This window comes from Bubalus bubalis, chromosome 4, assembly GCF_019923935.1.
Source record: "Bubalus bubalis isolate 160015118507 breed Murrah chromosome 4, NDDB_SH_1, whole genome shotgun sequence".
Classification (NCBI taxonomy): domain Eukaryota; kingdom Metazoa; phylum Chordata; class Mammalia; order Artiodactyla; family Bovidae; genus Bubalus; species Bubalus bubalis.
Genome location: NC_059160.1, coordinates 14454712 through 14479903, shown reverse-complemented (window position 1 = coordinate 14479903; position 25192 = coordinate 14454712). Strand labels below are relative to the sequence as shown.

Below are 25192 nucleotides of genomic sequence, written 5' to 3'. Positions count from 1 at the left end.
GAATTTCATCTCAGGTTTTAATAGAGGCTCTCATTCACTATATACAGGACTCTCCGCCAAAGGTGGCCTGGTGGGTAGCGACCCAAACGACACCAAAAGCCGTGGGTGGCTCAGGGGCCACTAGCGGGAACCGTCTTGGCCGGCTGCACGTCCTCCATCTCGGAAGACAGCCAGCGGTAGGTACGGTGACGCCGCAGCACCTCAATGGCCTTGAGCTCCAGGGGCGTGGCCTGAACGCCCAGGTCTTCCAAGCCTGGCAGGTGAGGCAGGGTTTTGTCTGTGGTGTGAATCTGCGGATAGACGAGAGGTACAGAGAGCACTGAGGGCCGGCCTCGCAGACGCTCCAACCCACGAGCCGGCCTGAGTCCCGCTGCTGAGACTTCACTGGCTTCAGTGGATGGGGGCAGAGACCACCAGAAGCAGAGCACAGAGAAGGGCCTGCATGCGGAGGGAAAGGCAAGGCCCCACGGGTCAACTCCAGGTCTATCCCCAAGCACAGAGCAGGGCTCAGGTGAGGGGTAAGAAGCAGTCAGTCTGGGATGGAGCAGAGGGACTGCCAGATCCATAAGCTCAGCAGAGAAATGGGACTGGCTGGTTCTCTAGGCATGGCTTTCTGCCTTGGTTTTGCTGAATCAAGATCACTCAGCAATAATCCGTGAACCTTGATGCTCCAGCTCTTCTTAACCTGGCTGACTAATGCTGACTATGGATCTCAAAACCTAAACCCACACTGTTTGGAGGGAAAGAGGTTAAGCCTGGAGATTCCAAAAACTCCAGCTCATCTGTGAGCAAACGAGGAGGCTGGGTGTATACCCGCAGCAGCATCAACCTCTCCAGCCCGGACACGTCCACCATCCTTCCCCAAGAGCTGCCCAGTTACCCCCAGACCAAATCCAAAACCCACCGGCCTGCTGCCCCAACACTCCTCAGTGACAAATGTACGAGGAGCAGCCGTCAGACATGCTGGAGCGTCCTGCCCACCAGGTCTCCCGCCCGATCCTTCTTGAACACAGAAAGGACACCTGGAAACTGGTCTTGGATTCTAGACCCAGCACGTCAGAGCAGGGACAACGGCTGCCTATTCACATCGTTCTCCAAGGACTGTTTCATCTTCTCTTTTAGGTAACATTCAGAGGGAGCTTCCCAGGTGGTTCAGTGATAAAGAATCCACCTGCCAGTGCAGGAGATACAGAAGAAGAGGGTTCAATCCCTGGGTCGGGAAGATCCCCCGGAGGAGGGCGTGGCAACCCACTCCAGTATTCTTGCCTGGAGAATCCCATGGACGGAGGAGCCTGGCGGGCTGCAGTCCTTGGGGTCGCAAAGTCAGACACAACTGAGCGACTAAACAACACTCAGAGGACAATATGGCTGCTGCTTGTCAGTAAGAGGGAACAGGTTTTCAAAGGTAGAGGCAGCAGAGTGTATCTATTTTGTTTCCTCTCTAGAAACACTTCTATGCACAGTGGGCAAATGACCAGTGAGGGAGACCAGCATGGAGACAGTGAGACAGGGAGCGACCAGCGCACCGCAGGGGACGAGAGGCACCTGGAGTCGGGCCAGAGGATGGAATGATCTACCACCTGAACTGGAGTGGGTAGAGGGGAGACAATCCTCCACTTTTCTAGAAGTGGAAAATTATCAATGCTGTGATAAACAGTTCCATAATAAAACGTTGAACAAAAGGGTAGGAAGAGGGAGGTGCTAGCTGGCACACTTGAGTGTCGCCCAGCAGTACCGACAGGCCGGTCTGTGCTGTCCAGAACAACAGCCGCCAGCCAAAGCAGTGACTTTAATTTAATTAAAATTTTATAAAATTCAAATCTTATTTCTGCCGTCACACAAGCCATGTCTCAAGTGCTCTGCAGTCACTGTTGTGGGGGCTGCTTTTCAAGCACACTCGAGGACAGAACACTCCCAGCCCAGCAGGAAGGACGGGGCAGTCCTGTTTACATGGAGAGGGGTTAGGAAAGGAAGGAATCAAGGGGGAAGGCTCGATTTTGGGTTTGAGTATCAGAGAACAGTGATACCATCAACTGAGCTGCGAGGGCCTGGGAGAAAAGCAGGTTTGCGGCCCTCCTTTTGGACGAGCCAGGTTTCAGATGATGACTACACGGCTAAACAGATGGGAGGCTTGCCACTGGGTGGGCGGGGGCAGTCCAGGTGGGGAACTGGATCTGCCACCATGAGTGCACAGACGGAACGAGGTGAGAGGCTTCCAGAGAAAGAGCCAGGACAGACAAGGGCGGAAGACAGAGCCCTTGGTCCCCAACACCAGAGACCAAGGACAGAGGCTGAGCCAGGGAGATCGAGGGGCAGGAGAAGCAAGAGAACCGGGGAGAACAGAGGGGAGTCAGGGCTTCAAGAGGAAGGAGGGCCGCCTCTGATCAGCGCAGCTCCCAGTGGGTGAGAGGAGGTCAGGGCGCTGACCGCCGGGCCTGGCAGCAGAGACCGCAGGTGACCTGGGACGAGCAGCATTTAGGGGGACAGTGGAGATAAAAGCTGAAAGGAATGGATTAAAGCAGGGAGGAGGTGAGAAGCTGGCAGCCCCAGGTACAGCCCGCTCTTCCAGGAAGTCTGACGTACAAGGACACAGCAGATCAGGGCAGCAGCAGATGGGATGGGCCGAGGGCGGGACTCTGGACTTTAACACACAGAGCTAGGAAGGCATGTCTGTATGCGGGTGGAGATGATCCAGGGGAGAAAGAAAAACTGAAAACCTCCAAGACAGGGCCCGGAGAGGCTGGGCATAGGTGAGGTTCATGTACATGGGTGGGGCTGACCTGATACACAGGGACTGCAGACAAGCCCGTGGAGTTGACCCAGGAGGTCCCCGGAGCGAACTCAACATTCGCTCATCCATCACCCACCCAGCAAGGGCTGGTCACCCTCATACTCACCCGCTCCACTTTATCCCTCGTGGTCCAGGGTTCAAATGGACTAATTTCAAAGAGCCGACTGATCCATCTGGAAGAGGAACAAACAGGGCACACGTGATAAGCATCTCTGCTCCCTGTTCACGCCAGGCACGGCATGCTGCCAAGGAGCCGGGAAATCACTGAGTGTGTTTAAAGAAACTAACTAGCACCCGAACTTCCTGGCTCCCAGCCTGGGAGGTCACCTCTCCTTTCAAGCTGCCTGCCCGCCTGCCTGCCCCGAGGCCGGCTCTCCTTGGCCCCACCAACGGGACAGTGAATCAGGAAAACCGAGAGAGAGTGCAGCCGCCCCGCCCACAAGACAAATAAAACAGATCCAGTTGAGTGATGCCTGTCAAACTCAATTAGAGTTAAGCCCCAGATATTCAGATATGCTTCCATTAAGGGGCGAGGCAGGCGTTGTGCAAGATAGAAAGCGTGAGCCTTAAGGCAGGGGCCCTGAGGATCCAGGAGATCCAAAAGTGAGGAGATGCCTAAGATCCAGGGTTTGAATCAGGAAGCCAAGAGAAAACCCAGACGAGAGGGCCACCTGCCTCCTGGGTGCCATCTCTTCATCCTACTGAAACCTGGGGGATTCCTCATCTGTCACCTGAGCTCCTATCTCCTGTGTCCTTGGGACAGAAGGCACGTGAGGAATTCCTGGGGGCCCCCACATCCTACAGAGGACTGGAGGCGGAGGAAGGAGCATGTGCCCCAGGGGCAACCATGGGGCCAGCTCTACTCCAATCTGCTTGTCCTAAGGGGCCTTTATGCAAAAAGTCATTGAACCCAGGCTTCTGCTGCTTTTTAAAAGCCTGAAAAACATCATTCTAATGGGAGGTAAGAAAAAAATGAAAAGGAAGCTGAAGACAGATGAAAAGTTCTCTAAGAACTCAGCAAGCCTCAGATTCTGTCCAACCTGCTTCACTGGCAAAAAGGACAGTTTTGGCTTAAAACAAAAAAAAACAAGCAAAAAATACCACTTACAATCCTCCAGCTCTGTGCCCTGGTTCTATGCTAACACATCAGTGAATCTTCCCACCACACTGCCTTCTAATTTTCTACTTTTCTGACACCTATTAGTGTACAGGCTTTTTGAGGATTTCCTGTAACATCCTGAGCGCCTAGAACATTGCCTAAGACACAGTTGGCATTCAAGAAATGTTTCTAGAGTGACTGAGTGATCAAGCAAATGAAGAATTCAGCTGCCATGCTGGTTCATCAATCTCTGGCAAACTGGACGTGAAAGTGTCCCTAACCATGACCTTAGTGTGTGACGTGATCATTCCAAGGTGCGAAACCTACAGCGCTTCCCTGACAGCTCAGGGGTAAAGGACCCGCCTGCCAATGCAGGAGATGTGGGTTTGATCCCTGGGTCAGGAAGATGCCCTGGAGAAGGGAATGGCTACCCACTCCTGTATTCCTGCCTGGGAAATCCCATGGACAGAGGAGCCTGGTGGGCCACAGTGCATGAGGTCACAGAGTCATACAGGACTTAACGACTAAACGACAACAACACACCTACACGGGAAAGAGTGAGGCAAGAAGCAGGAAAAACAGACAAGGCAACTGCAGGAAGCGGCTACATCAGCCAAGTTCCTTTCCCCAGCCATGTGATCAGACTGCCTTGATGGAGGGTCCGCTCTCACTCCTGGGCAAGTGGATAAAACAGGGAAGCCTAACTGCTCCTTTATACAATCTGCCAAGCAAGACACTGCCAATTACACCCAGGACTTCTAGTGGGAGAATGTGAAGACCTACAGATCCATCTTCCATCACGGTGTTTATTCACCCATGAAGCCACACTCCCTTTCTTAAGCTCCTCTGGTTCTTTCCCAGATGGACATCAAGAAGGCGTCAGGAGCCCCTTCTGGTTAGAGATTCTGAGATTTCACCGCAAGGGACACACTCCCTGTAACCCCTGGGGGGAGCATCACAAAGGGAAGTATCCGCAGAAGCACAAAAAGCAGCGCTTTACTTACCGATAGGCAAAGTGTGGCAAAGGGTACGGCAGGAAGGGCCTGTGAGCCACAGCAAAGACGTACTGCACGAGATCGAAGAGCAGGTACCGACTGGGCCTACGAGCAGAAGGTTCACAGTTCTCCAGATTACCTGCTCCTCACACACTTCTGGTTTTAGTTTAACAAGATAACATCATTCTTGTGAAAATGGAAAACATGTATGTCCTATAGGAAATACAGATTAGCACAAGGAAAAACCTTCCGCCAAAGATGACGCTAATAAACTTAATATATCCTTCTTATTCCCTTATTCATTTTTTGCTTTTATAAATATAAGATTACACAGATCATCCTATTCCGTAATGTCTTTTTCATTCAACATCAAACGCCCATCATTCTGAGTTCCGTTAACTGTGACTCAGAATGGTCTAAGTGTCTCTGCTCACAGAGAAAGGCACACTGAAGGCTGTGTCCTTCCCAGCTTAGATCACATGGCTCAGCACCGTAGTAACTCCTCTGTACACGTCCTGACAAAACCTCATCCCCCTGGCTCCTCTCCCATCCTTGCAGAGCAAAACCCTTCTCTGGTTTAATCCAAGTATCTGCACCTGAGCCCCCAGCAAGACAGAGTTGCAAAGAACATACTCCTGGGCCTCCCCTTACATTTCTGATCATGAGCTTCAAGGAGAAGCTCAGCTCTGCTCTTCGGTCCTACTGGGTGCTCCTGGGGGAGGGGGGGGTGCTCTTTCCCTCTTTTCTCAGGGGGTGCCTCCTATCTTCCTCTGCATCCTCAAATTTTCCATATACCTCTCTCCGCCACCCCATTCTGCCTTTTAGCTGATGATCTTGTTATTTCATCCTTTACTTGATACCTTATGAAGCACAAACGCTTTTAATTTCAATGAAGTCTAATTTATCCACTTGTTTCTTTGGTGGAGTATGCTTCTGATGTCACATCTACAACATCTCTGCCTAACCCCAGGTCCAGATGTTCCTTCCAAAAGTTTTCTAGCTTAACCCTTACAGTTAGGTCTCTGGCCTATTCTGAGTTAACTTTTCACACATGGTGTGGAATCGGACTCTGTGGCCTCTCTCTGCATGTGGACAGCGCCATCTGCTGAAAAGATGATGGCTTTCCCGTTGCGGTGTCATGGCGCCTCTTCAAAAATCCATTGTCCATAAACATGAAGTCTGGTTTCTAGACCATCAGTTCTGCTTAACTGGCCTACACGTCTACTCTATGCCAGTGTCACGCTGTTTTGATAATTAGAACGTTCGAGTAAGTTTTGAAATTGGAAAGCTTAAGTGCTCCAAGTTTATTTTTCTTGGTCAAAATGGTTTTTGCTATGGTGGGTCTTTTGTATTTCCGTATATATTTAGAGTAAATTTGTCAATATCTGCAAAAAAAGAAAAAGAACCTGCTTGAAATTTGGTAACATCAAGTTGACTAGACAGATCAATTTGGGGAAAATTGCCACTTTAACAATATCGACTCTTCCAACCCAAGAATACACAATGTCTTGCCATTTATTTTGGTTTTCCTTCATTTTCCTCCTCGATGCTATGTAATTTTCAGTATACAAGTCTTGTGTTTCTTTTGTTGAATTTATACATAGGTATTTTATTCTTTTTGATGGCATTGTAAATAAACTTATTTTATGTATTTTCAAGTTGTTCATTTCTGAAAAAGGCAACAATAAGCCTGTGAATAACATGTCTAGAAATTACTGTTGTTGTAAGTCACAATCCTTTTATTTTAATAGGCTGTACGATTTTAAAGTCAAACTCCAGTCACTCACCCAACAAAGGCAAAAGTTTTCCCTCTGGCATCTGGGTCTTTAATTGCATTCATAATTCCTTTGGTGACATCCACAATCTACGAGAAATTATAACACGTTTCAGTAATTGCTCAAAGAGAGAGCAAGAGATGTGGGAGAGAATTTTAAAAAGGGAGGGAGGAGGAGAGCAAGCCACATCGATCACCACAAAATAATGCAATTAAAATGACATCACTGTCTGCTTTCAGAAAACTTCTAAAAGCCACTTCTCAAGGACTCAAATGAGCTCCATGTGGAAGGTCACCGAAATCAATACTTTCTCCAGTGGGAGCATGTTTATCTCCAGGCCGTGCCCAGGCCTGTCCCACCAGCTCCAATCTCACCCCGTCATCATCATCCTTCTCCTCTTCCTCGTCTGTCACCACGCTGTCACAAACCATGAGGCTGAACCACATGGAACACCCAATATTCTACCATTTTGACTTTCAGAATAATCTTATGATATATAATAACATATAATATACATTTAACATAATAATAATCCATATGATAGCAGACCCCATGGTTTTCACTGGGGGTGATTCTGGCCCCCAGGAGTCTCGGGCAAATGCCTACAGAGTTTTAAACTGCACAGTTTGCAGGGGAGCTACTGCCATCTGGTGGCTGGAGGCCGTCCCACAGCAGCCCCACAACAAAGCGTAATCCCACCCAGAAAGTGCAGTGTTCCAGCTGAGAAACCCTGGTTCATCACCACACGGAATCCACACGGTTCTCACCTCTGCTCCCTGACATCTGGTCCCCTCTGCCTGGGCCACTCCACCCCACCCACTGCCTTTGACCAGTTGCGAGTCATCTTCAGGGTCTCCCCTAAGATGTCACTTCCTTGGAGGCCTTCCCTGACCTCCACATTTGTCCTCTGCCATACCTACGTGAAACCCCCTCCCCGTCAGCACCTGTCACACTGCCCGACGACGGCCATGCTGACCTGCCCCTGACTGGGGCCAGCGTGAGGCAGCACGCATCTGTGTCCTCACAGATATGCCCAGTGACACTGTGAATATCCCAGTGATATCCCTCAAGACACTTCTTGAGTGAATGAACAAGTGAAAACGCACAGGATACCTGTACCTCTCCAGTACACTGAGAAACAGTCAGTCAGTCAAAGCAATCTGACAGAGACAAAATGTCAGAACTTACAGAATTAGGAGAAAACCTGAAAACTGATCACTTCAATCTTGAATTCGGCAAAAGCTCCTTTATCCAGGGTACTTACATATACTGGTTGTTTCACAGTCTTCTTGCCCAGGGAAATAAGAGGGACGCCACCAAACCAGCGGATATCTGGCAGAAGAAAGGCAACATCTTAGAAGGCCTCACCTGCCTGAAGACCCTCCTGTCTCTGGGTGTCCCGAGCTGGTATAACTATTTTGTGTAGTAAAAATAAATAAATGTAGCTGACTCTGGGGGAGTGAACAATCTTATTAAGAGGCAGCCACCTTTATTTGTTCTTCACACGACAAACATAGGAAGTGAAAGGGTGGTCAAATACTTAGGGACAGGAGGAACAAGGACAGAGGACCACACTTGGCCACTGGTCTTCTGCTCTGCACTGCTGGGCGCACGGCCACTCCCGAGGCGCAGCTCTACCTGACCCCACTCCAATCAATAGGCTGGCAACACAAGAAGCCCAGAAAAAGACAGGTGGAAACAGACGTGTAGTGTGTGATCAATGTAGCACCACAGATATGCAGAAAATGGAAGTATTTAATAGATGACGCCAAGACGGTCATTCTCCTATTTGAAGGAAGAAAACCTACTTGCGAAATAATTGAGGAATCTGTCTTCTCTGCCAAAGATGTCAGCCGGCTTTATGATGGTGGCTTCTGGAAATGTCTCTCTCACTTCCTTCTCTCCAACAGCCTAGACAGCCAAACACAAAAGAGCTCTGCAGTAAGTGAGCAAAACTTCCATCTTTCCACTATCAGAACGTCCTTCCGCTATCAGAACACCACGGGTCCTTCCAGGTCATGTGTGCCTCCAGGCTAAGGGCATCCTATGATAACACTCAGTTACAGGCACCACCAGCCACCCCCAGCCCCACCTCATGTGCAGTTTTGCTTCCCACTTTCAGTTACCCACAGTCAACTGTAGCCTAAAAATATTAAATGGAAAATTCCAGAAATACTTGCTAAGTTTTTAAAGTGCACGCTGCTCTGAGTGGTGTGGGGAAATCTCAGGTCCTCCTCCTCGGGCCTCCTGGCACATGAATCTCACATTATCATGAGAAGAAGGGTGAGCACAGTTAGTAGACGGAGCGACAGATAGGGTGGGGGTGCTGCATTCACACCACTTTTATTACAACCTATTATATGGAAAGCTATGACCAACCCAGACAGCATGTTCAAAAGCAGAGACAATACTTTGCCAACAAAGGTCCGTCTAGTCAAGGCTATGGTTTCTCCAGTGGTCATGTATAGATGTGAGAGTTGGACTATAAAGAAAGCTGAGCGCTGAGGAATTCATGCTTTTGAACTGTGGTGTTGAAGAAGACTCTTAAGAGTCCCTTGGACTGCAAGGAGGTCCAACCAGTCCATCCTAAAGGAGATCAGTCCTGGGTATTCATTGGAAGGACTGATGCTAACGCTGAAACTCCAATCCTTTGGCCACCTCATGGGAAGAGTTGACTCATTGGAAAAGACTCTGATGCTGGGAGGGATTGGGGGCAGGAGGAGAAGGGGACGACAGAAGATGAGATGGCTGGATGGCATCACCAACTCAATGGACATGGGTTTGAGTGAACTCCGGGAGTTGGTGATGGACAGGGAGGCCTGGCAGGCTGCAATTCATGGGGTCGCAAAGAGTCGGATACGACTGAGCGACTGAGCTGATTATAACTGCTTTTTTATTAGTAGTTACTGTTGTCAGTCTCTTTCTGTGCCTGATTTATACATGAAACTTGATCACGGGCATGTATGTACAGGATAAGCAAAGCGTATACTAGAGAGCTCTGTACCATCCCCGGTGTCAGGCATCCACTGGGGGTCTGGGAATGTAATCCCAGCAGTAAGTGGGGGGATTCATGTACACAGAATTTAAAAAGAAAATGACACACAAAAGAGCCCTGCAGCGTTTAGCTCTTGCTGGGCTTCTTTCCATATTGATTCCAGGGAAACTTATGCAGAAGAACGAAGGAGAAAAATCAGAACAGATTTTTTTCTGGCCTCCATTTTTCCTTCCAATCACAGATTCTCTGCTTTGTGTCAATTATGAGCAACCTGCCAGAGAAAGGAGGGTGGAGTGCAGGAGGCCGCAGCAACGGAAGTGGCAGCAGGGCACGCCGGCCCAGAGGCGTGGGCACGGGGCCCCCTTCCTCTGCTGCGACGCCACCTCTCAGGGTCTCTGTCCCTCTGAGACAAGGCCCCTGGGTCGGTGTAGCTGTCAGCACCTGGCTTGGCCCTCCCTCCCACCTGTGCCCGCCAGGGGTGGCATCAGAGCCCCGGGGACTCGGACCTCAGTTTCCTGAGCTTCTCAACTCCAAAAACTTCGTCTCCACCCCACTCCCCCCACTCTCAACTTGGATGCTGCAGATCAGAGCATCCCCAAGCACCCCTCCTCTGAGCTACTCTCTGCTCACAAGCTCCTGGGCTGCCAGCCTGCCTGTTCCCTGCTCTTCTGCTCCTGAGATGCAACCCTTCACCTGCCCAGGACCCCTGTCCACTGTTTCTGCCTTCCTCCATACCAACCCTCGCTGACATCTGCTCCAGACTAGAGTCCATGGCCACCTCTGCCTTCACTCTCCTGACTTTGGGATAAACCATTGCTATTTAAGGAGAAGGCAATGGCACCCCACTCCAGTACTCTTGCCTGGAAAATCCCATGGACGGAGGAGCCTGGTGGGCTGCAGTCCATGGGGTCGCTAAGAGTCGGACACGACCGAGCGACTTCACTTTCACTTTTCACTTTCATGCATTGGAGAAGGAAATGGCAACCCACTCCAGTGTTCTTGCCTGGAGAATCCCAGGGACGGGGGAGCCTGGTGGGCTGCCATCTATGGGGTCACACAGAGTCGGACACGACTGAAGTGACTTACCTTACCTTACCTATTGCTATTTAAAAGTTTAATTATTACATTATGAATTCAAGCAACAGTATGAAAACCAGCTTCTCACAGATAGCTTTGAAATCCTGAGTCAGGTATTCTTAACCAGTTCCTATTTTTTCTTTCCAGGAATGTTGATATTGAGGAAGTTTTTATAAGATTCCCCAAGCTACTCAGCAACACCTGGTGCATGTGGAATTATTTTCGTCAATGGATTAGAAACTAGATGTGAGCTAAGACCATGTCTCCCCAGCACCCACTATACCATGGAGCACATGGAAGGTGCCTAATAAATGATTTGTTCAGTTAAAGATTACAGTGGATCCAACAGCTGGAGCCAGTGTCAAGGAACTCTGAGGTCCTTATCAGCCTGACTCCAAGCAGACTCCTCATGGCAGGAACCAAATGCCGAAGGCAGCTCCAGGCACCACAGCCCCTCCTGTGTCCCTGATGGTAAAACGTCTCTGGTTACAGGCCTACTCCAAACCAGGCTGGTCCATCTCCAGGCACAACTGGGACCACAGTGGGGCTTCTCGGAGTCCAGGAAGGCTAACTACAACGTGAAGAGCCATCTCCCCTCACAAATATCTATCCTGTCACCCCAGCCTTCACATCACTCCTCCAAAGGCATAAGGCACGACTATGCAGGGGTCAGGGAAAGAAAGACGGGCCTTGAGCTTTTCTGGGTGACACGGGTATGACTCTGGTACAGGAATCAGACTCTGCCTTTTGTGTTTAGCCTGTAATTCTGTTACATGCTAAGAAACTTTACACTCCTGAGGGCAGGTAACAGGATAAGCCACCCATCTCTGCAGCCGTTTAGCACAGTTCCCTGCAAACAGAAGACACTCAACCACACCTCACCCACACGACAATCACACCATGAGAACTAGGAATCCCCTAACTCTGGACATGTCGGTGAGAAACCTTTCTCACTTAACTCACGCCCCTAAGGGGCCAAGAAACCCAAGCTCTGTGAACCACTTTCCAAACTGACTTGTTCTTTACCTTGCTTCTTAGATACTTAGAAGAGCTCTTAATATCAGCATTCAGATGTGAAATGTGAATAAATTTTTCAACTCCAGCTTCTTTGGACACTTGAGCGATGGCTTGGGGAATCTTGACAAAAACATCCTCAAAGTCAAAGTTTCTGGAAGGAAAAAACAGCGGGTGGTTAAGGACACTTGACTTGGGATTGCAAAGCTTTCTATGATAAGCTGGTTTCCATATGATTGCTGGGATTCATAACAGTTAAGTTTTTAAATAGCAACGATTTAACCCAAAGTCAAAGGTAATGGGTTTTTTTTTTTTAATTTTACAGGCCTGCTCACTGTCATTACCAGACATAATGTCAGGCTGACTATAAGTGATCAAACAGCATAGGTATTGTCCTCTGCCCTCAAGGCTCCCCAAGGCTGAGGCCCTTTAACAACGTCTGGCTGCACTGTTTGGGTGGGGAGTGGGGAAGCGCTGGGTGCTGGAGGGGAGATCATTTCTTATTCCTGGGCCTTTGTTTCCCTCAGAGGAAAAAAAGGAAACTAAAAAAAAATCCACACCACTCACCAATTTGATGCAATAACATAAACTAAGCGCCTGCTCTGTACAAAGGGCTGCGATAGTCATCTCAGGGCTAGTAAGGCTGAACAGGACCCGCAAGTCATCAGAGAACTTAACAACACGTGACAAGGCAGACACACCTTAAACACATCTAAGGTAAACTCTCTCAAGTGCGGAGAAAGGGGCATAAACCAAGAGCTGCGCGACCACAGGATTCAAACCCCTTTAGCTGTGCGCTTGAAACCGTCACAACACTGTTAATCGGCTACACCTCAATACAAAATGAAAAGTTAAAAAACCCACAACCTCACCTGTTGATAAACAACACACACAGGGGCTAAAAATCACTTTCAAACAGGCACTCATGCTATCCTTGATTAACAACAAGAAGAACAGACTGAGAACACTGCTCACACGAGAAAAACCAGTGTGCAGCTTCTCAGTCTGGGGAACAGGAGAACCCTCCTTCCTAGCCCATCCCGGATGGAAAGATCCAAACACAGGATCCACAGGGGCGATGCCGGCAAGGGGATGACACCCGCTGCGCTCGTGTGACTTATACTGGTTTTTCACGAGCAGCATGTCACAATGTCTGCACACTGGACTTACCACCAACTAAATCCCCAGCTGGGGGGTCAGGGTATTTGGGAAGAAGGGAGGGGTCGAGTGGGGAGGGCGGCCCCTGGGTGTGAAAAGGGTGTTCAGTCAACACCGATGAACTAACTAAAAACGTCACAGCTACAATCCCTGGCACGTTACGAGCCCAAGAAACGCCCACTGCGCCTTCAGCCCGCCTGCAAAGAAGCAGCAGGAGGCCGAGACTCACTGGGTCTCCCACTCTCGCCCGACCAGGTTGATGACCACGCTGCTGTGCTCCACGGCTCTTCGGATTGAGTCCTTGTCTCTCCCGTTCCAGTCCTGTAACACAAACATTTTTTAAAAGAGCAAAGTGTGTCAGTGGAAGAGTGCAGGCCCAAAGAGGATGATGAAAGAGAAGTCAGCTATGTGAACAGCTGAGCCAGGCACCCAGGCCCCGAGTGTTTCTCCACAGAAACTGGGGGCACTGGGACAGCATAGTTCTTCGTGGAAAGGACCATCCTGTGCACTTGAGGATGCTCAGCATCCCTGGTCCCCACCTAATAAACCATATGGACTCCAGTCACATGACAACCAAAAAGAGCCACACATTTTTCACCACTCCCTTGAAGGCTCTCCCCACCCCATCCCACTGCCCTGCCCTACTGGCAACTATTGGCCTAAAGGAAGAAGCTGAAGGTTGAAGAGTAACAGCACTGAACGCTCAGGAAGAAGTGTTTCAAGTGAAGTCTACGCAAAGCTAGCCAGGTTATTAATCACCCTGTTCGTAATCTTCTCTGTCTAGAGAAACACTGTCCAGGAGAAATATAACATGAGGAACACATGTAATTCTGATTTTTCTATTAGCCTCATTTAAAAGAATGAAAAGAAACAGGTGAAATTCATTTTAATAATTTACCTTATTGAACCCAACATACTCAAAATACTATTTCAATATGTGGTAAATGTGAAAAATTACTAACGATATATTGAATAGTATTGCCTTTGAACCAAGTCTTTCATTTATGGCATACCTCAATCCAGACCAAGTGACATTTCAAGGGCTCAAGAGCCAATGTGGCCAAAGGTTACTGTCTGGCATGGGTTAAGAGCAGGGGCTGGCAAACTATGACCCCAGGCAAATCCAGCCTGCAACCTAACTTTGTAAATAAAGTTTTATCAGAACACTGCCACTCTCTTTTGTTCACATACTGTCTATGGCTGTTTTGGGGGCTTCCTAGGTGGCTCAGTGGTAAAGAACCCTCCTGCCAATGCAGGAGATGCACGTCAATCCCTGGGTCGGGAAGACTCCCCCTGGAGAAGGAAATGACAATGCACTCCAGTATTCTTGCCTGGGCAATTCCACGGACAGAGGAGCCTGGCAGGACACAGTCCATGGTGTTACAAAGGGTAAAACAGAACTGAGCAACTAAGCACGCATATGGCTGCTTTCAAACTACAAGGGCAGAGCTGGGTAATCATGACCTGCCAAGCTTAAAATATTTCCTGTCTGGTTCGTTAGGAAAAAAAGTCTGCTAAGCGCTGGACTAGGGTTTACAAGAATGGCCTGTGAATGGAGATCGCCCTTGGTCCACTTTGGCAGGAAACTGCTGCTTGGTTATACTGCCTCTCTCTCCCAGAAATGACCTTAGCAGTTTACATTAGTTGGCTCCAACGATCAGTAAGCCGGGCTCTCACCATAAAGATGATCTGGCCCAGGTCACCCATGGGACGAAGGTGCATGGTGTCATATGGCTCGCACCGGTAGGGGACAATCACCTGTGACCCCATGCGACCTAGAAAAGAACGGGTTGAAGCAAGGGTCAACATTAACATAATACAATTACATTATACAGCAGTGATTTTGTAAACATTTCAGTTCTAGTATGACTGTTTTTGTTCTTCAGTTGCTCAGCTGTGTCCTACTCTTTGCCACCCCATGGACTGCAGCACGCCAGGCTTCCCTGTCTTTCACCATCTCCTGGAGCTTGCTCAAACTCATGCCCTTTGAGTCAGTGATGGCATCCACCATCTCGTCCTGTCATCCCCTTCTCCTGCCTTCAACCTTTCCCAGCATCAGGGTCTTTTCTAATGAGTCAGCTCTTTGCATCAGTCGGCCGAAGTACTGGAACTTCAGCTTCATCATCCGTCCTTCCAATGAATATTCTAGTATGATACGTGAATCACTTCTATGCTTAATTTAAAAAATATATTTTGCCATTATGCTCGAGATGTCATAGGGCTTCCCAAGTGGCGTAGCAGTAAAGAACCCACCTGACAAAGCAGGAGACACAAGAGACAAGGGTTTGATCCCTGGATGGGGAAGATCCCCTGGAGAAGGACATGGCAACCCACTCCAGTATTCATGCCTTGGAAATCTCATGGACAGAGGGGCCTGAGGGCTACAATCCATGGGATTGCAAAGGGTCAGACACAACAGAGCACATAACAGCAACAGAGATATTGTAACTTTTCAGGGTTCCCTATTTCTGCATTAACGTCCTGTACAAGAAGTCTGCGCCTGCTTTGAATGTACAGGAGTCCAAAACTACATAAATCCAAGATAGGAGGAATTCAAAACACTGTGACAATGAAAAGAAACAGAGCTCACAGCTTCTCAGTAGGTAAACATAATAAAGAGCTTTGGAGTCTGTTGAACTTGAGGAACTTGACTTACCAAGGTGGTTGACGACATAGCGGCCCAGGAATCCCGTTGCTCCAAACACTGTGGCCACAATCCCACTGACGGAGGAACGCCCACCTTTCCCATGTGGTATGACTGCATGATGAAGCTGGCGCTGGGGTGGGCTATGAAACACAGAGGCGGCTAGGGCAGGAACAGAAGAACCTTGAAGAAAACCCAGAACACACACAAAAGTGACCATGAATACAGAGAGCTTCTCTTCCTGGAAATGCAACATTATTTTGCTCTCAGTATTTTCACTTACTTAGGTAACAGTGCAAAGTTAACTTTTGAATTACAAGTTATAACTGAAGTGCCAACCGCAACAATAAATACAAATGACTACAACAAAGAAGCCACAGGACATAAGGAAACTGTATAAAGATTAGAACAAACTCCCTGTCCTATAGGCTATAATTTACCTAGAAAGACAAATCACCTTATGAAAAATAATCAGCAATTACAAATTAAGAGGGTATAAACTTCCCCATGAAAGGAGTAGAAAGAATGCAAACTAAAGGCACCATAAGTTACATAACCTTGAGGAAGGATTCCTGAATAAAGCATTCTGAGAAAGGTTTGAGGGAGTAATGACAGAAAAGATAGATTTCCACATGAAACACCTAACACATCTAACGAGGCAGGAGTAGAAATGAATAAGCCCGGTGCAGGGAACAACAAAAGACATGCTGCTGCTGCTAAGTCACTTCAGCCATGTCTGACTCTGTGCGACCCCATAGACGGCAGCCCACCAGGCTCCGCTGTCCCTGGGATTCTCCAGGCAAGAACACTGGAGTGGGTTGCCATTTCCTTCTCCAATGCATGAAACTGAAAAGTGAAAGTGAAGTTGCTCAGTCGTGTCCAACTCTAGCGACCCCGTGGACGGCAGCCCACCAGGGTCCTCCGTCCATGGGATTTTCCAGGCAAGAGTACTGCAGGGAACGGCAAAAGACGTGCCTGGAACAGACTGTGAAACTGATGATGAATGAAAGTAGAGGTGATGATATGGGCTGGACGCAGAGATAAAAGATGATTTTTTTAAGAGTGCAATTCAGACTGTACTCTTTAGTACAACACTACTGAAAATCATCCAAAGTTGATGAGTAAGCTACTAAGAAAGTAAGTCTGTGTCTCCTTACTAGAGATGACTGCCCAGAAACCACTGTTTTTCCCTATCCAAGAGTGTGGAATTAGAGAAAGAGCCTAGCTTACCAAACAGTTACTGAAACCACAGACATTAAAAACAAACACTGCAGATCAGACACATAATAGTAACAAAATAACAACATCTAAGTAACACCTAAACTTACAGAGGCATCCGGCATCACTCTTAGGTATTATTTTATTTCACATTATCTTTACTGCCACTTTGTAGACCAGAAAACCATAGCTCAGAGAGGTTCTGTGCCTAAACCAAAGAGCCAGCAAAGGAGATTGAAAAAGAGAGAAAACAAAAGAAAATGGTAATCCAGAAGTCAAATGAAGAAAGTAATGGATGGAGAGAATAGTTAACTCTATCAAATGCTGCTGAAAAGGGAAATAAGCAGAGGGCAGATAGCCAGGATCTAGAAGATGTTGGCTGTAAGTGGCCTGAACAAGAACAATTTTTCTGGAGTAGGAGTACAGTGGGGAGGTCCTAAGAGGAGTATTGAAAATTTTTCTTGGGGGATGCGGTGTAATGGGACTAAGAAAAACAAGACTAGAGGAACAAGAAGACAAGGAAGGGTTTGTTTAACATGGGCTATTATAGCATATTTATATGCTAACGGAAAACCCCCAGCAGAGGGAAAATGTCAACAACCCAGGAGAGGGAAGAAGAGGTAAGGGAGGAAGAGACCAAAGGCCAAGGGAGGGAACTGACTGGCCTTCCATCAGACCAGGCGAAGCTCATCCACTGTAAGGGGAGGGAGAGCAGAGAATCACCCCAACTCAGCCCTTAGATTTTTAGTGGGGAAAGGATGGTTCCCATCTGATTCCTTTGCATTCTCTGTAAAGCTGAGAATAGGACAGGAGCACGTGCTAGAAGTCTTAGGAGACTGGCAACATCAACTAGTCATATGGAGAAAGGGAAAGCAAATTTCCTAGAAAAATATGCTCAAAATTAACTTGAGATTTTTATTCATGAATTTAAAGGAAAAACAGTCAACTCATGTGGAGTGTTCCTTACCTCAGCTCTCCACTGCTCGGGGTCAGGCAGGAAATAGTAGAAACCTTGATTTAATCAGCGTTGATTTTTTTTTTTTTTTTTTTTTTTTTTTCCTTTTATGACAAAGGGATACAGACTGGGGAGTTGAGAATATATGAAAGGGAATGATCAGAATAATGAGTAACGAAGTTAGGGCACAGGATAAGACCAGAGCAAACAAAATCAGGAGAATTAACAGAGTCAAGGTATGAACATCTCCAAGGGTCCTAGAAGATTCATGAAGCATTCCGTGAGGAACAGTTACTTTCATTTATTGATACTGTGAAAATCCCCAGGAGGTAATGTTACACTCATCTCACACAGTTTGTTTTTTTCAACAATTACAGACTAAGCACTATTCAAGAAACTGTGAGTAGCACAGTAAAAAAGACAAAGTCCTGGCTGCATGGAGCTTACATTTTAGAGGCTGATATGAACATTAATAATAAATGGCTGAGTACCTCGCACATGTATGTACCCTGCACACTGTATGCACGCTCGTGGGTGCTCAGTAGCTCGGTCTGCCTGACTTTTCACGACCCCTGACTCTTCCCACTATAGCCCGCCAGGGTCCTCTATCCATGGGATTCTCCAGGCAAGAATACTGGAGTGGATTGCCATTTTCTCCTCCAGGGAATCTTCCTGACTCAGGGATCGAATCGGGGTCTCCTCTGTCTCCTGCATTGGCAGGCAGGTTCTTTACCACTAGCGCCACCTGGGGTCCTCCACAAATACAAGTTATTACCCCCTGACTCCAGGCTCTCCATCTTCTTCCATTTACTGGGAACACCATCAGGGAAATAATATTCTTTATTCATTAAACCTACTTTGGCTTCCTACTTAATATCTAAACCAATAGTCTCCAAACACATTTGCTGGCACACTGCATTAGTGGTTTGTTTTTTTTTTAAGTATCATTTGTAAATTACATGCACCTTCTATGTAGTTCCAATATGTTACACACGTTATGCAATATATATGAAAGCACTTAGAAAAGTGTCTGGTATATAGTTTGAACTATGTGTTAGGTATTACTATTACAGAAAACATTTTTTTTAAGTCCTAATACTGTATTTTTATATATCATTGGTTCCTCTTACAAAACCCATTCGGATGACCACTGGTCTACGTTCTGCTTGGCTTTCAAAGGTCTCCATTATTTGATTCCATCTAATAGGGATTCCCAGGTAGCACTAGTGGTAAAGAACCTGCTTACCAATACAGGAGACGTAAGAGACAAGGATTCGATCCCTGGGTTGGGAAGTTCCCCTGGAGGAGGGCATGGCAACCCACTCCCGAATCTTGCCTGGGAAATCCCATGGACAGAGGAGCCTGGCGGGCTACAGTCCACGGGGTCACAAAGAGTCAGACACAACAGAGGTGACTTGGCGTACATGCCAAGGAGGTATTCAACCTCCTTTCCTACTGTTTCAGATCTTTAGGAAGTCATTTCACTGCCTCCAAAGAATTCTACTTCCTGCTTCCCTTCTCACCCCCTTGTCCTTGCCAGTGCCAGGAAAAAGCCCAACCCCTTTGACTCTCCAGATCATAATAGCTCTAAACAAACAAAAATCAGTGGAAGTATTGAAATTCTCCACAAGCCTTCCAATTTTCCCTCCCAATTTCAAATGATCTAAGTGAAAGCCAAGTCGCTCAGTCATGTCCGACTCTTTGCGACCCCATGAACTGTATAGCCCACGAGGCTCCTTGTCCATGAGATTCTCCAGGCCAGAATACTGGAGTGGGTTGCCATTTAATCTTTCCCTTTTCTGACTTCCTCTGGTACTTAATAGTCTCTCTGCATTTTACTGTGTTTTACACAATTCTGTAGTGTTTTGATTACATTACACACTAGACTGAACTCTCCAGAGTTTACTCAAAAACTTACTTTACCAGAGACAACAAAGCAGAGTGGTAAAGAGCATAAGATATGGCATCAGTTAGGAAAAAAAAATTTAGTTAAAGGGGAAAAGAAATGTATGTGAATGTCTATGACTGTGGTTACCCGATAGCAGGTACTCAATAAATTGCAGTTATTTGATTCACAACCTACATTACGTGACACCAATATAATAGTTTAACAAGAGCCAGCAAATGTCTCTGCAAAGAAGTCAGGCTAAAAAACCATCCATTGTAAATGGTGTGCACCAAGCACCTGCCCAGTGGTGTGGAGTTGTTCTACCCAAGATGGAAAATAAAAAGGAATCCCCCAAATACTGCTGCTCTCAACTCAGCTGAGCATTAGAACTACCTGTGGAGCTTTTTAAAATGTAAGGTGGAAGCAGCCAGTCTCAAAAATTCTGAGTAGCTCTTCAGTGAGTCCCTATTTCTGTTTAATATTATAAAGCTCTAAGAATGATTCTGACATGCACCTAATTTTGAGAGCAAATGATATTCTGTAACAACTGAAATACACAATGGGAAAATGCAATTTTTGGAGACTGACACAGGGCATGTTTGTGGAGGATAGGAGAGTGAAGTAATGATGAAGCTGTACTCCCAATTTCCTTGCTTTTCTAGTCTCTCTTAGTGAGTGGAAGAGCAAATGTGTGCTTTCAACTTGAGGACCACAGAAGATCCAATCAGAACAGAAGGGACAATAAATATGTCTACTTAGACAAATCTTAAGGTATTCCTTTATTCTTCTTCCTTTATTTTGATTTGGAAAAGTACTACTATAAATACTACTTGAATCTATTGAATCTTCTTAGAAACTCCCTGATGTTGTGGTATGATCATTTCCACTGTCATACACAGAATCTGAAGTTAAGACTGATTCAGAGTTTTCACAAAGTCATAAAGTCAATCTTTCCTCCACTATCCCTTTTTTCCCATCCATTTTAGATTCCTATCCTGCCCCTCAATATTTCTTTAAAAAAAAATTTACTGTATATTGGAGTATAGTTGACTAACAACGCTGTTAGTTTCAGGTGTAGAGCAAAGTGATTCAGTTATACATATACTTACATCTATTCTTTTCACACTCTTTTCCTATTTAGGCTGTTACATAATGTGGAGCAGAGTTCTCTGCACTGCACAATAGTCCTTGTTGGTTGTGCTGTGCTTAGTCGCTCAGTTCTGTCAGACTCTTTGCGACCCCATGGACTGTAGTCCGCCATGCTCCTCTGTCCATGGGGATTCTCCAGGCAAGAATACTGGAGTGGGTTGCCATGCCCTTCTCCAGGGGATCTTCCCAACCCAGGATCGAACCCAGGTCTCCCACATCGCAGGCAGATTCTGTGTCATCTGAGCCAATCTGTGTTAAACATAGCAAGCAGTGTGTACGTGTCAGTCCCAAACTCGCTAACTATCCCCCGCACCCATCCTTTACCCTGGTAACCATAAGTTCCTTGTCTATGTCTGTGAGTCTGTTTCTGTTTCGTAAATAAGTTCATCACTTACATTATTATTTTTTAGATTCTACATATAAACTATATCATAGGGCATGTCTCTTTCTCTGCCCAATATTTCTTATAACACCAAAGTCAAGGCTTCCCCGGTGGCTCAGTGGTAACGAATCCACCTGCCAATGCAGGAGACACCGGAAACGCGAGTTCGATCCCTGGGTCGGAAAGATCAGCTGGAGAGGGGAATGGCGATCCACTCCAGTATTCTTACCTGGAGAATCCCATGGACAGAGAAGCCTGGTGGACTACAGTTCTTGGAGTCTCAAAAGAGTCGGAGACGACTAAGCAACTTAAACAGCAACCTTACAGCCGTATCAGTACTCTGAGTCTCTGGGTCCTTTACATGCCCCCCTCCCCACTTTCTACTCTTTTCTCCTCTTCCCTTCGCGTTGCTCACCTTCTCTCCGCGAAGGCCCTTTCCCAAGGGCACAACTTAATATATGAGCTGGAGAAGGAGAGAGAAAGGAGAAACCGGACAGAGGCAGTTGCGGACTTAGAAAAACCAGGGGGCCCAGGGACTCAGGGCACCGCTGCAGCACGGCGCCACTCCCCAAACTTTAGATCTGCATCTCGGATTCCCCATCCGGGGCCGCCGTTCCCGGTGACACTTACGTGACATTGGCAGGACCCGGACAACTTGGGGGTGAGCGGCGGCCGCCATCTTCTCCCAAAATCCCCCGCGGCCGGCGCTCCAGCCGACTACGGCTACCAGGCTGGGTCAAAAGGCATCCTCCAGGCCATCTGCGCAGGCGCCAACCTGGAATGAAAGGGGCGAGTCGGAGGGTGGGGTGGACGGTGGCTCAGAAGAGCGCGTAAGAAACCGTGGGAAGGGGTTGAGGGATGTGAGGGAGGCCGTGAGGAAAGGGGGAAAAAGAGAGGAGTCTTGAGATCGGAGTTCCATGTTAGGAGCTGACCGTAAAGATGACGTCGGAGTATCGAGGAACCTGAAGTTCGGGGTAAACCACAGACCGAATCCAGGGCAGCAGCTCAGCTTCCCCAACTCTTAGTTCATCGCTCCCTGAAAGTGTCCGCTGGGGCGGTCCTTGAGCCCTGGAAGCTTTTCCAGGAGAGGGCCGGGGCCCCGGGGACTGGAGGGGGCGGGGACGCGGAGAGAAAACGTGAGGGAGAGAAATACACGTGAGGAAGGATGCGTTCGTGGAGTCCGAAGAGCAGGTTACGTCCCCTGGGGCCTTGGCGCTTGCTGTTCCCTTTTCCTGCAGCGTGTCACGAGCTCAAGTCTCTGCTCGTGGATGACCTCGAAGACGACTTCTCTGACGTTTTGTATCATTCCACCTGTGTTTTAAGTACTATGATTTACCAAAGCCCTTATCTCACCACCCAACATGAATCCAGGGATTCTTAACTTGGACTCTGGTACAGGAGCGAGCTTCCGGAAATCTGTGAACCTCCCGAAATGTCCTGTAAAAGTTAGTAGGGCTTCCCCGGTGGCTCAGCGGTAGAGAATCCGCCTGCAATGCAAGAGACCTGTAGGAGACACAGGTTTGATCCCTCGGTTTGAGAAGCTCCCCTTGAGGAGGAAATGGCAACCCATTCCAGTATTCTTGTCTGGAGAATCCCCATGGATACAGTATCCTGTGGGGCTACAGTCAATGGGGTCGCAAAGTCGGACATGACAGATGGTTCGAACATGCCATCTGCACATTTTTCTAGGAAGAAACTCAAGATGGCTCTCTCTAGAGCAACGGGTGTGTAATATTTTAATTGTGGATCCTTGGCAGTTTGCATTGTTCCAGAAAGTATCTAGAGCTTGCCGAAATTCCAGAAAGAGAAGATGAAGACTTCAGTTTTTAAATCCTTTCTTTGGCAGCCTCTCAAGATCCCGGAATAAGAACAGCCATCAGCAACATGTCCTGAGACATCTACCTAAAGCATATCAGAAAACAAGCTCCTTTGGGTTTGGGGGAATCTTTCCAGACTTGGTCATTTCTTCAGTGCTTTGTGTTTTCAGGAAGAAAGGAGGGTGCCTTGCTAGGATGAACAAAAGATGTGTAGTGAGTGAAAGTGGCTTGTTCCTAGGTTTGCAAGGTTGGTTGGCCCCACTCTGCCTCACCCCCACCACTTACTGACCTGTCATCTGCCAAGTGAATTGGAAGAGGAAAGCAACTTGATTATCTCCAAGATGTTTCCTAATGCTGCACGCTTATATTTCATGGCCTCATCCTGTGTTCACTCAGCACTTACATTTTGCTAATATTTGATTTTGGAGTCCATATGAATAGAAACAGTTTCCTGGCTCTGGTAAATTGACAGATCCCACTGTCATCAGTCACAATCCTAACACCTGTGTAGTAGTGTCAACTATGTTTCATCTCCAAGTCAAACAGTGCCATGTATGCTCAATACTAGTTTCAAGGTGGCATGATACTGTTGAAAGATCATCAACTTAAAAATCAGAATATTAGAGCCCAGTTCTAGCCTACCAGGTATGTGTGGTGACTGGGTGAGGTTCTACACTTGCCTCCCTGGACGGGAGGAGTGTTTGGGGCAAAATGGACCCATGTATATGTATGGCTGAGTCCCTTCACTGTTCACCTGAACTATCACAGTTGTTAATCGGCTGTACCCCAATACAAAATGTTCTTGGTGTTAAGAAAATAAAAATTAAAAAAAGATTCTACACCTGGCAAACAGGCAAAAGAACACCTGTCCTGTTTCTTCAAAACGTTACTCTGAGGATCAGATGACATGGATGTGAAGGTGCCTTGTCAGCTACAAAGTGTCATGCCTGTGTGCATGCTTTCCATTTACATACCACTCAAGTGTCAGGATCATAGACTGTCAGAGCTGGAAGGGATCTTAGTGCCGTGGTAAAGAATCTACCTGCCAGTGCTGGAGATACAAGAGACTCAGGTTTGATCCCTGGGTTGGGAAGATCCCCTAGAGAAAAGGGCAACCCACTCCAGTATCCTTGCCTGGAAAATCCCATGGACAGAGGAGCCTGGGGGGCCACAGTCCAAGGGGTCCCAAAGAGTTGGACATGACTGAGTGTCTGAACGAACACACGGGATCACAGAATGTCAGAGCTGGAAGGGTTCTTAAGAGACCAACAAACCCAATTTCTTTTAAAGGTAAAGAAACTGAACCATAATATAAAAGGTCATTGATACATAACATTGTTGAAGGAAGCTTGTAATAAACCAGTAAGTCATTTTTAAATTCATTAACAATTTTAATCTGTATCCTATCGCCTTGCTCAGAGAGTCATTAAGCGTACTTAAGGTATTATAACATTCCATAGAGAATATACAACTAACAAAGTCTCATCAAGCCTAGAAATTTGCCAACTAAATGCCCTTGGACCAATTAATCTCAGTACTGTTTATCAAGTCGAGAGTTGTAGTGCTACTATATCTCTGACCTCAGATTTATTATAACCCAGAGACGGTCAGTTTAGGCAAACTATCTCAGAATGTTTTTTTAATGAAAGAGGCTCATAATTAAGAGTCCAAGCTGGATCCCACAGAATGAAGTGATTCCATGGGCTTTGCATAAAAATTTTAGTAGACCTTCAATTCTTTTTTCTCTGCACCCATCTGGATGTTATAATACCTAATACTTTTTGTTCTTTTTAGTGGAATCCCTTGGCATAACTAGGCCTATCCCTTGGCATAAACTATGCATGCTGCTGCTAAGTCACTTCAGTCATGTCCGAATCTGTGCGACCCCGTAGACGGTAGCCCGCCGGGCACCCCCGTCCCTGGGGTTCTCCAGGCAGGAACACTGCGGTGGGTTCCCATTTCCTTCTCCGAGGCGTGAAAGGGAAAAGGGGAAGGCCAGTCGCTCGGTCGTGTCCGACTCTTTGGGACCCCATGGACTGCAGCCTTCCAGTACCGGAGTGGGGTGCCATTGCCTTCTCCAAAACTATGCACACCCCTCTCCTATGCGTGTGTGCTCAGTCACGTCCAACTCTTTGTGACTCCATGGATTGTAACCCGCCAGACTCCTTCCCAGGCAAGAATACTGGAGTGGGTTGCCATTCTCTTCTCCAGGGTATCTTCCCGACACAGGGATGG

At 47.3% G+C, this 25192-nt stretch overlaps 1 protein-coding gene across 1 annotated transcript; it reads right to left on the bottom strand.

Annotated features, from left to right (window-relative positions):
* NDUFA9 (NADH:ubiquinone oxidoreductase subunit A9) lies at positions 1-21915 on the bottom strand. Its single transcript, XM_006053549.3, has 11 exons — positions 21771-21915; positions 15561-15731; positions 14582-14679; positions 13134-13225; positions 11759-11900; positions 8469-8571; positions 7925-7992; positions 6673-6749; positions 4895-4990; positions 2898-2964; positions 1-290 (listed from the first exon to the last, which is right to left on the bottom strand). The coding sequence occupies exons 1-11, from the start codon at positions 21817-21819 to the stop codon at positions 111-113; spliced, it is 1143 nt and encodes a 380-aa protein (XP_006053611.1). The 5' UTR covers positions 21820-21915; the 3' UTR covers positions 1-110.
* Positions 21916-25192: the final 3277 nt, after the last annotated feature.

Coding starts and splice junctions, on each gene's coding strand:
- NDUFA9 (XM_006053549.3), bottom strand. CDS start 21,819: ATGGCGGCCGCCGCTCACCCCCAAGTTGTCCGGGTCCTGCCAATGTCA. Junction 6,750..7,924: donor CTGTGAAACAACCAGTATAT/GTAAGTACCCTG, acceptor AATTTCTCGTAG/ATTGTGGATGTCACCAAAGG. Junction 4,991..6,672: donor AAAACTTTTGCCTTTGTTGG/GTGAGTGACTGG, acceptor TTCTGCTCGTAG/GCCCAGTCGGTACCTGCTCT.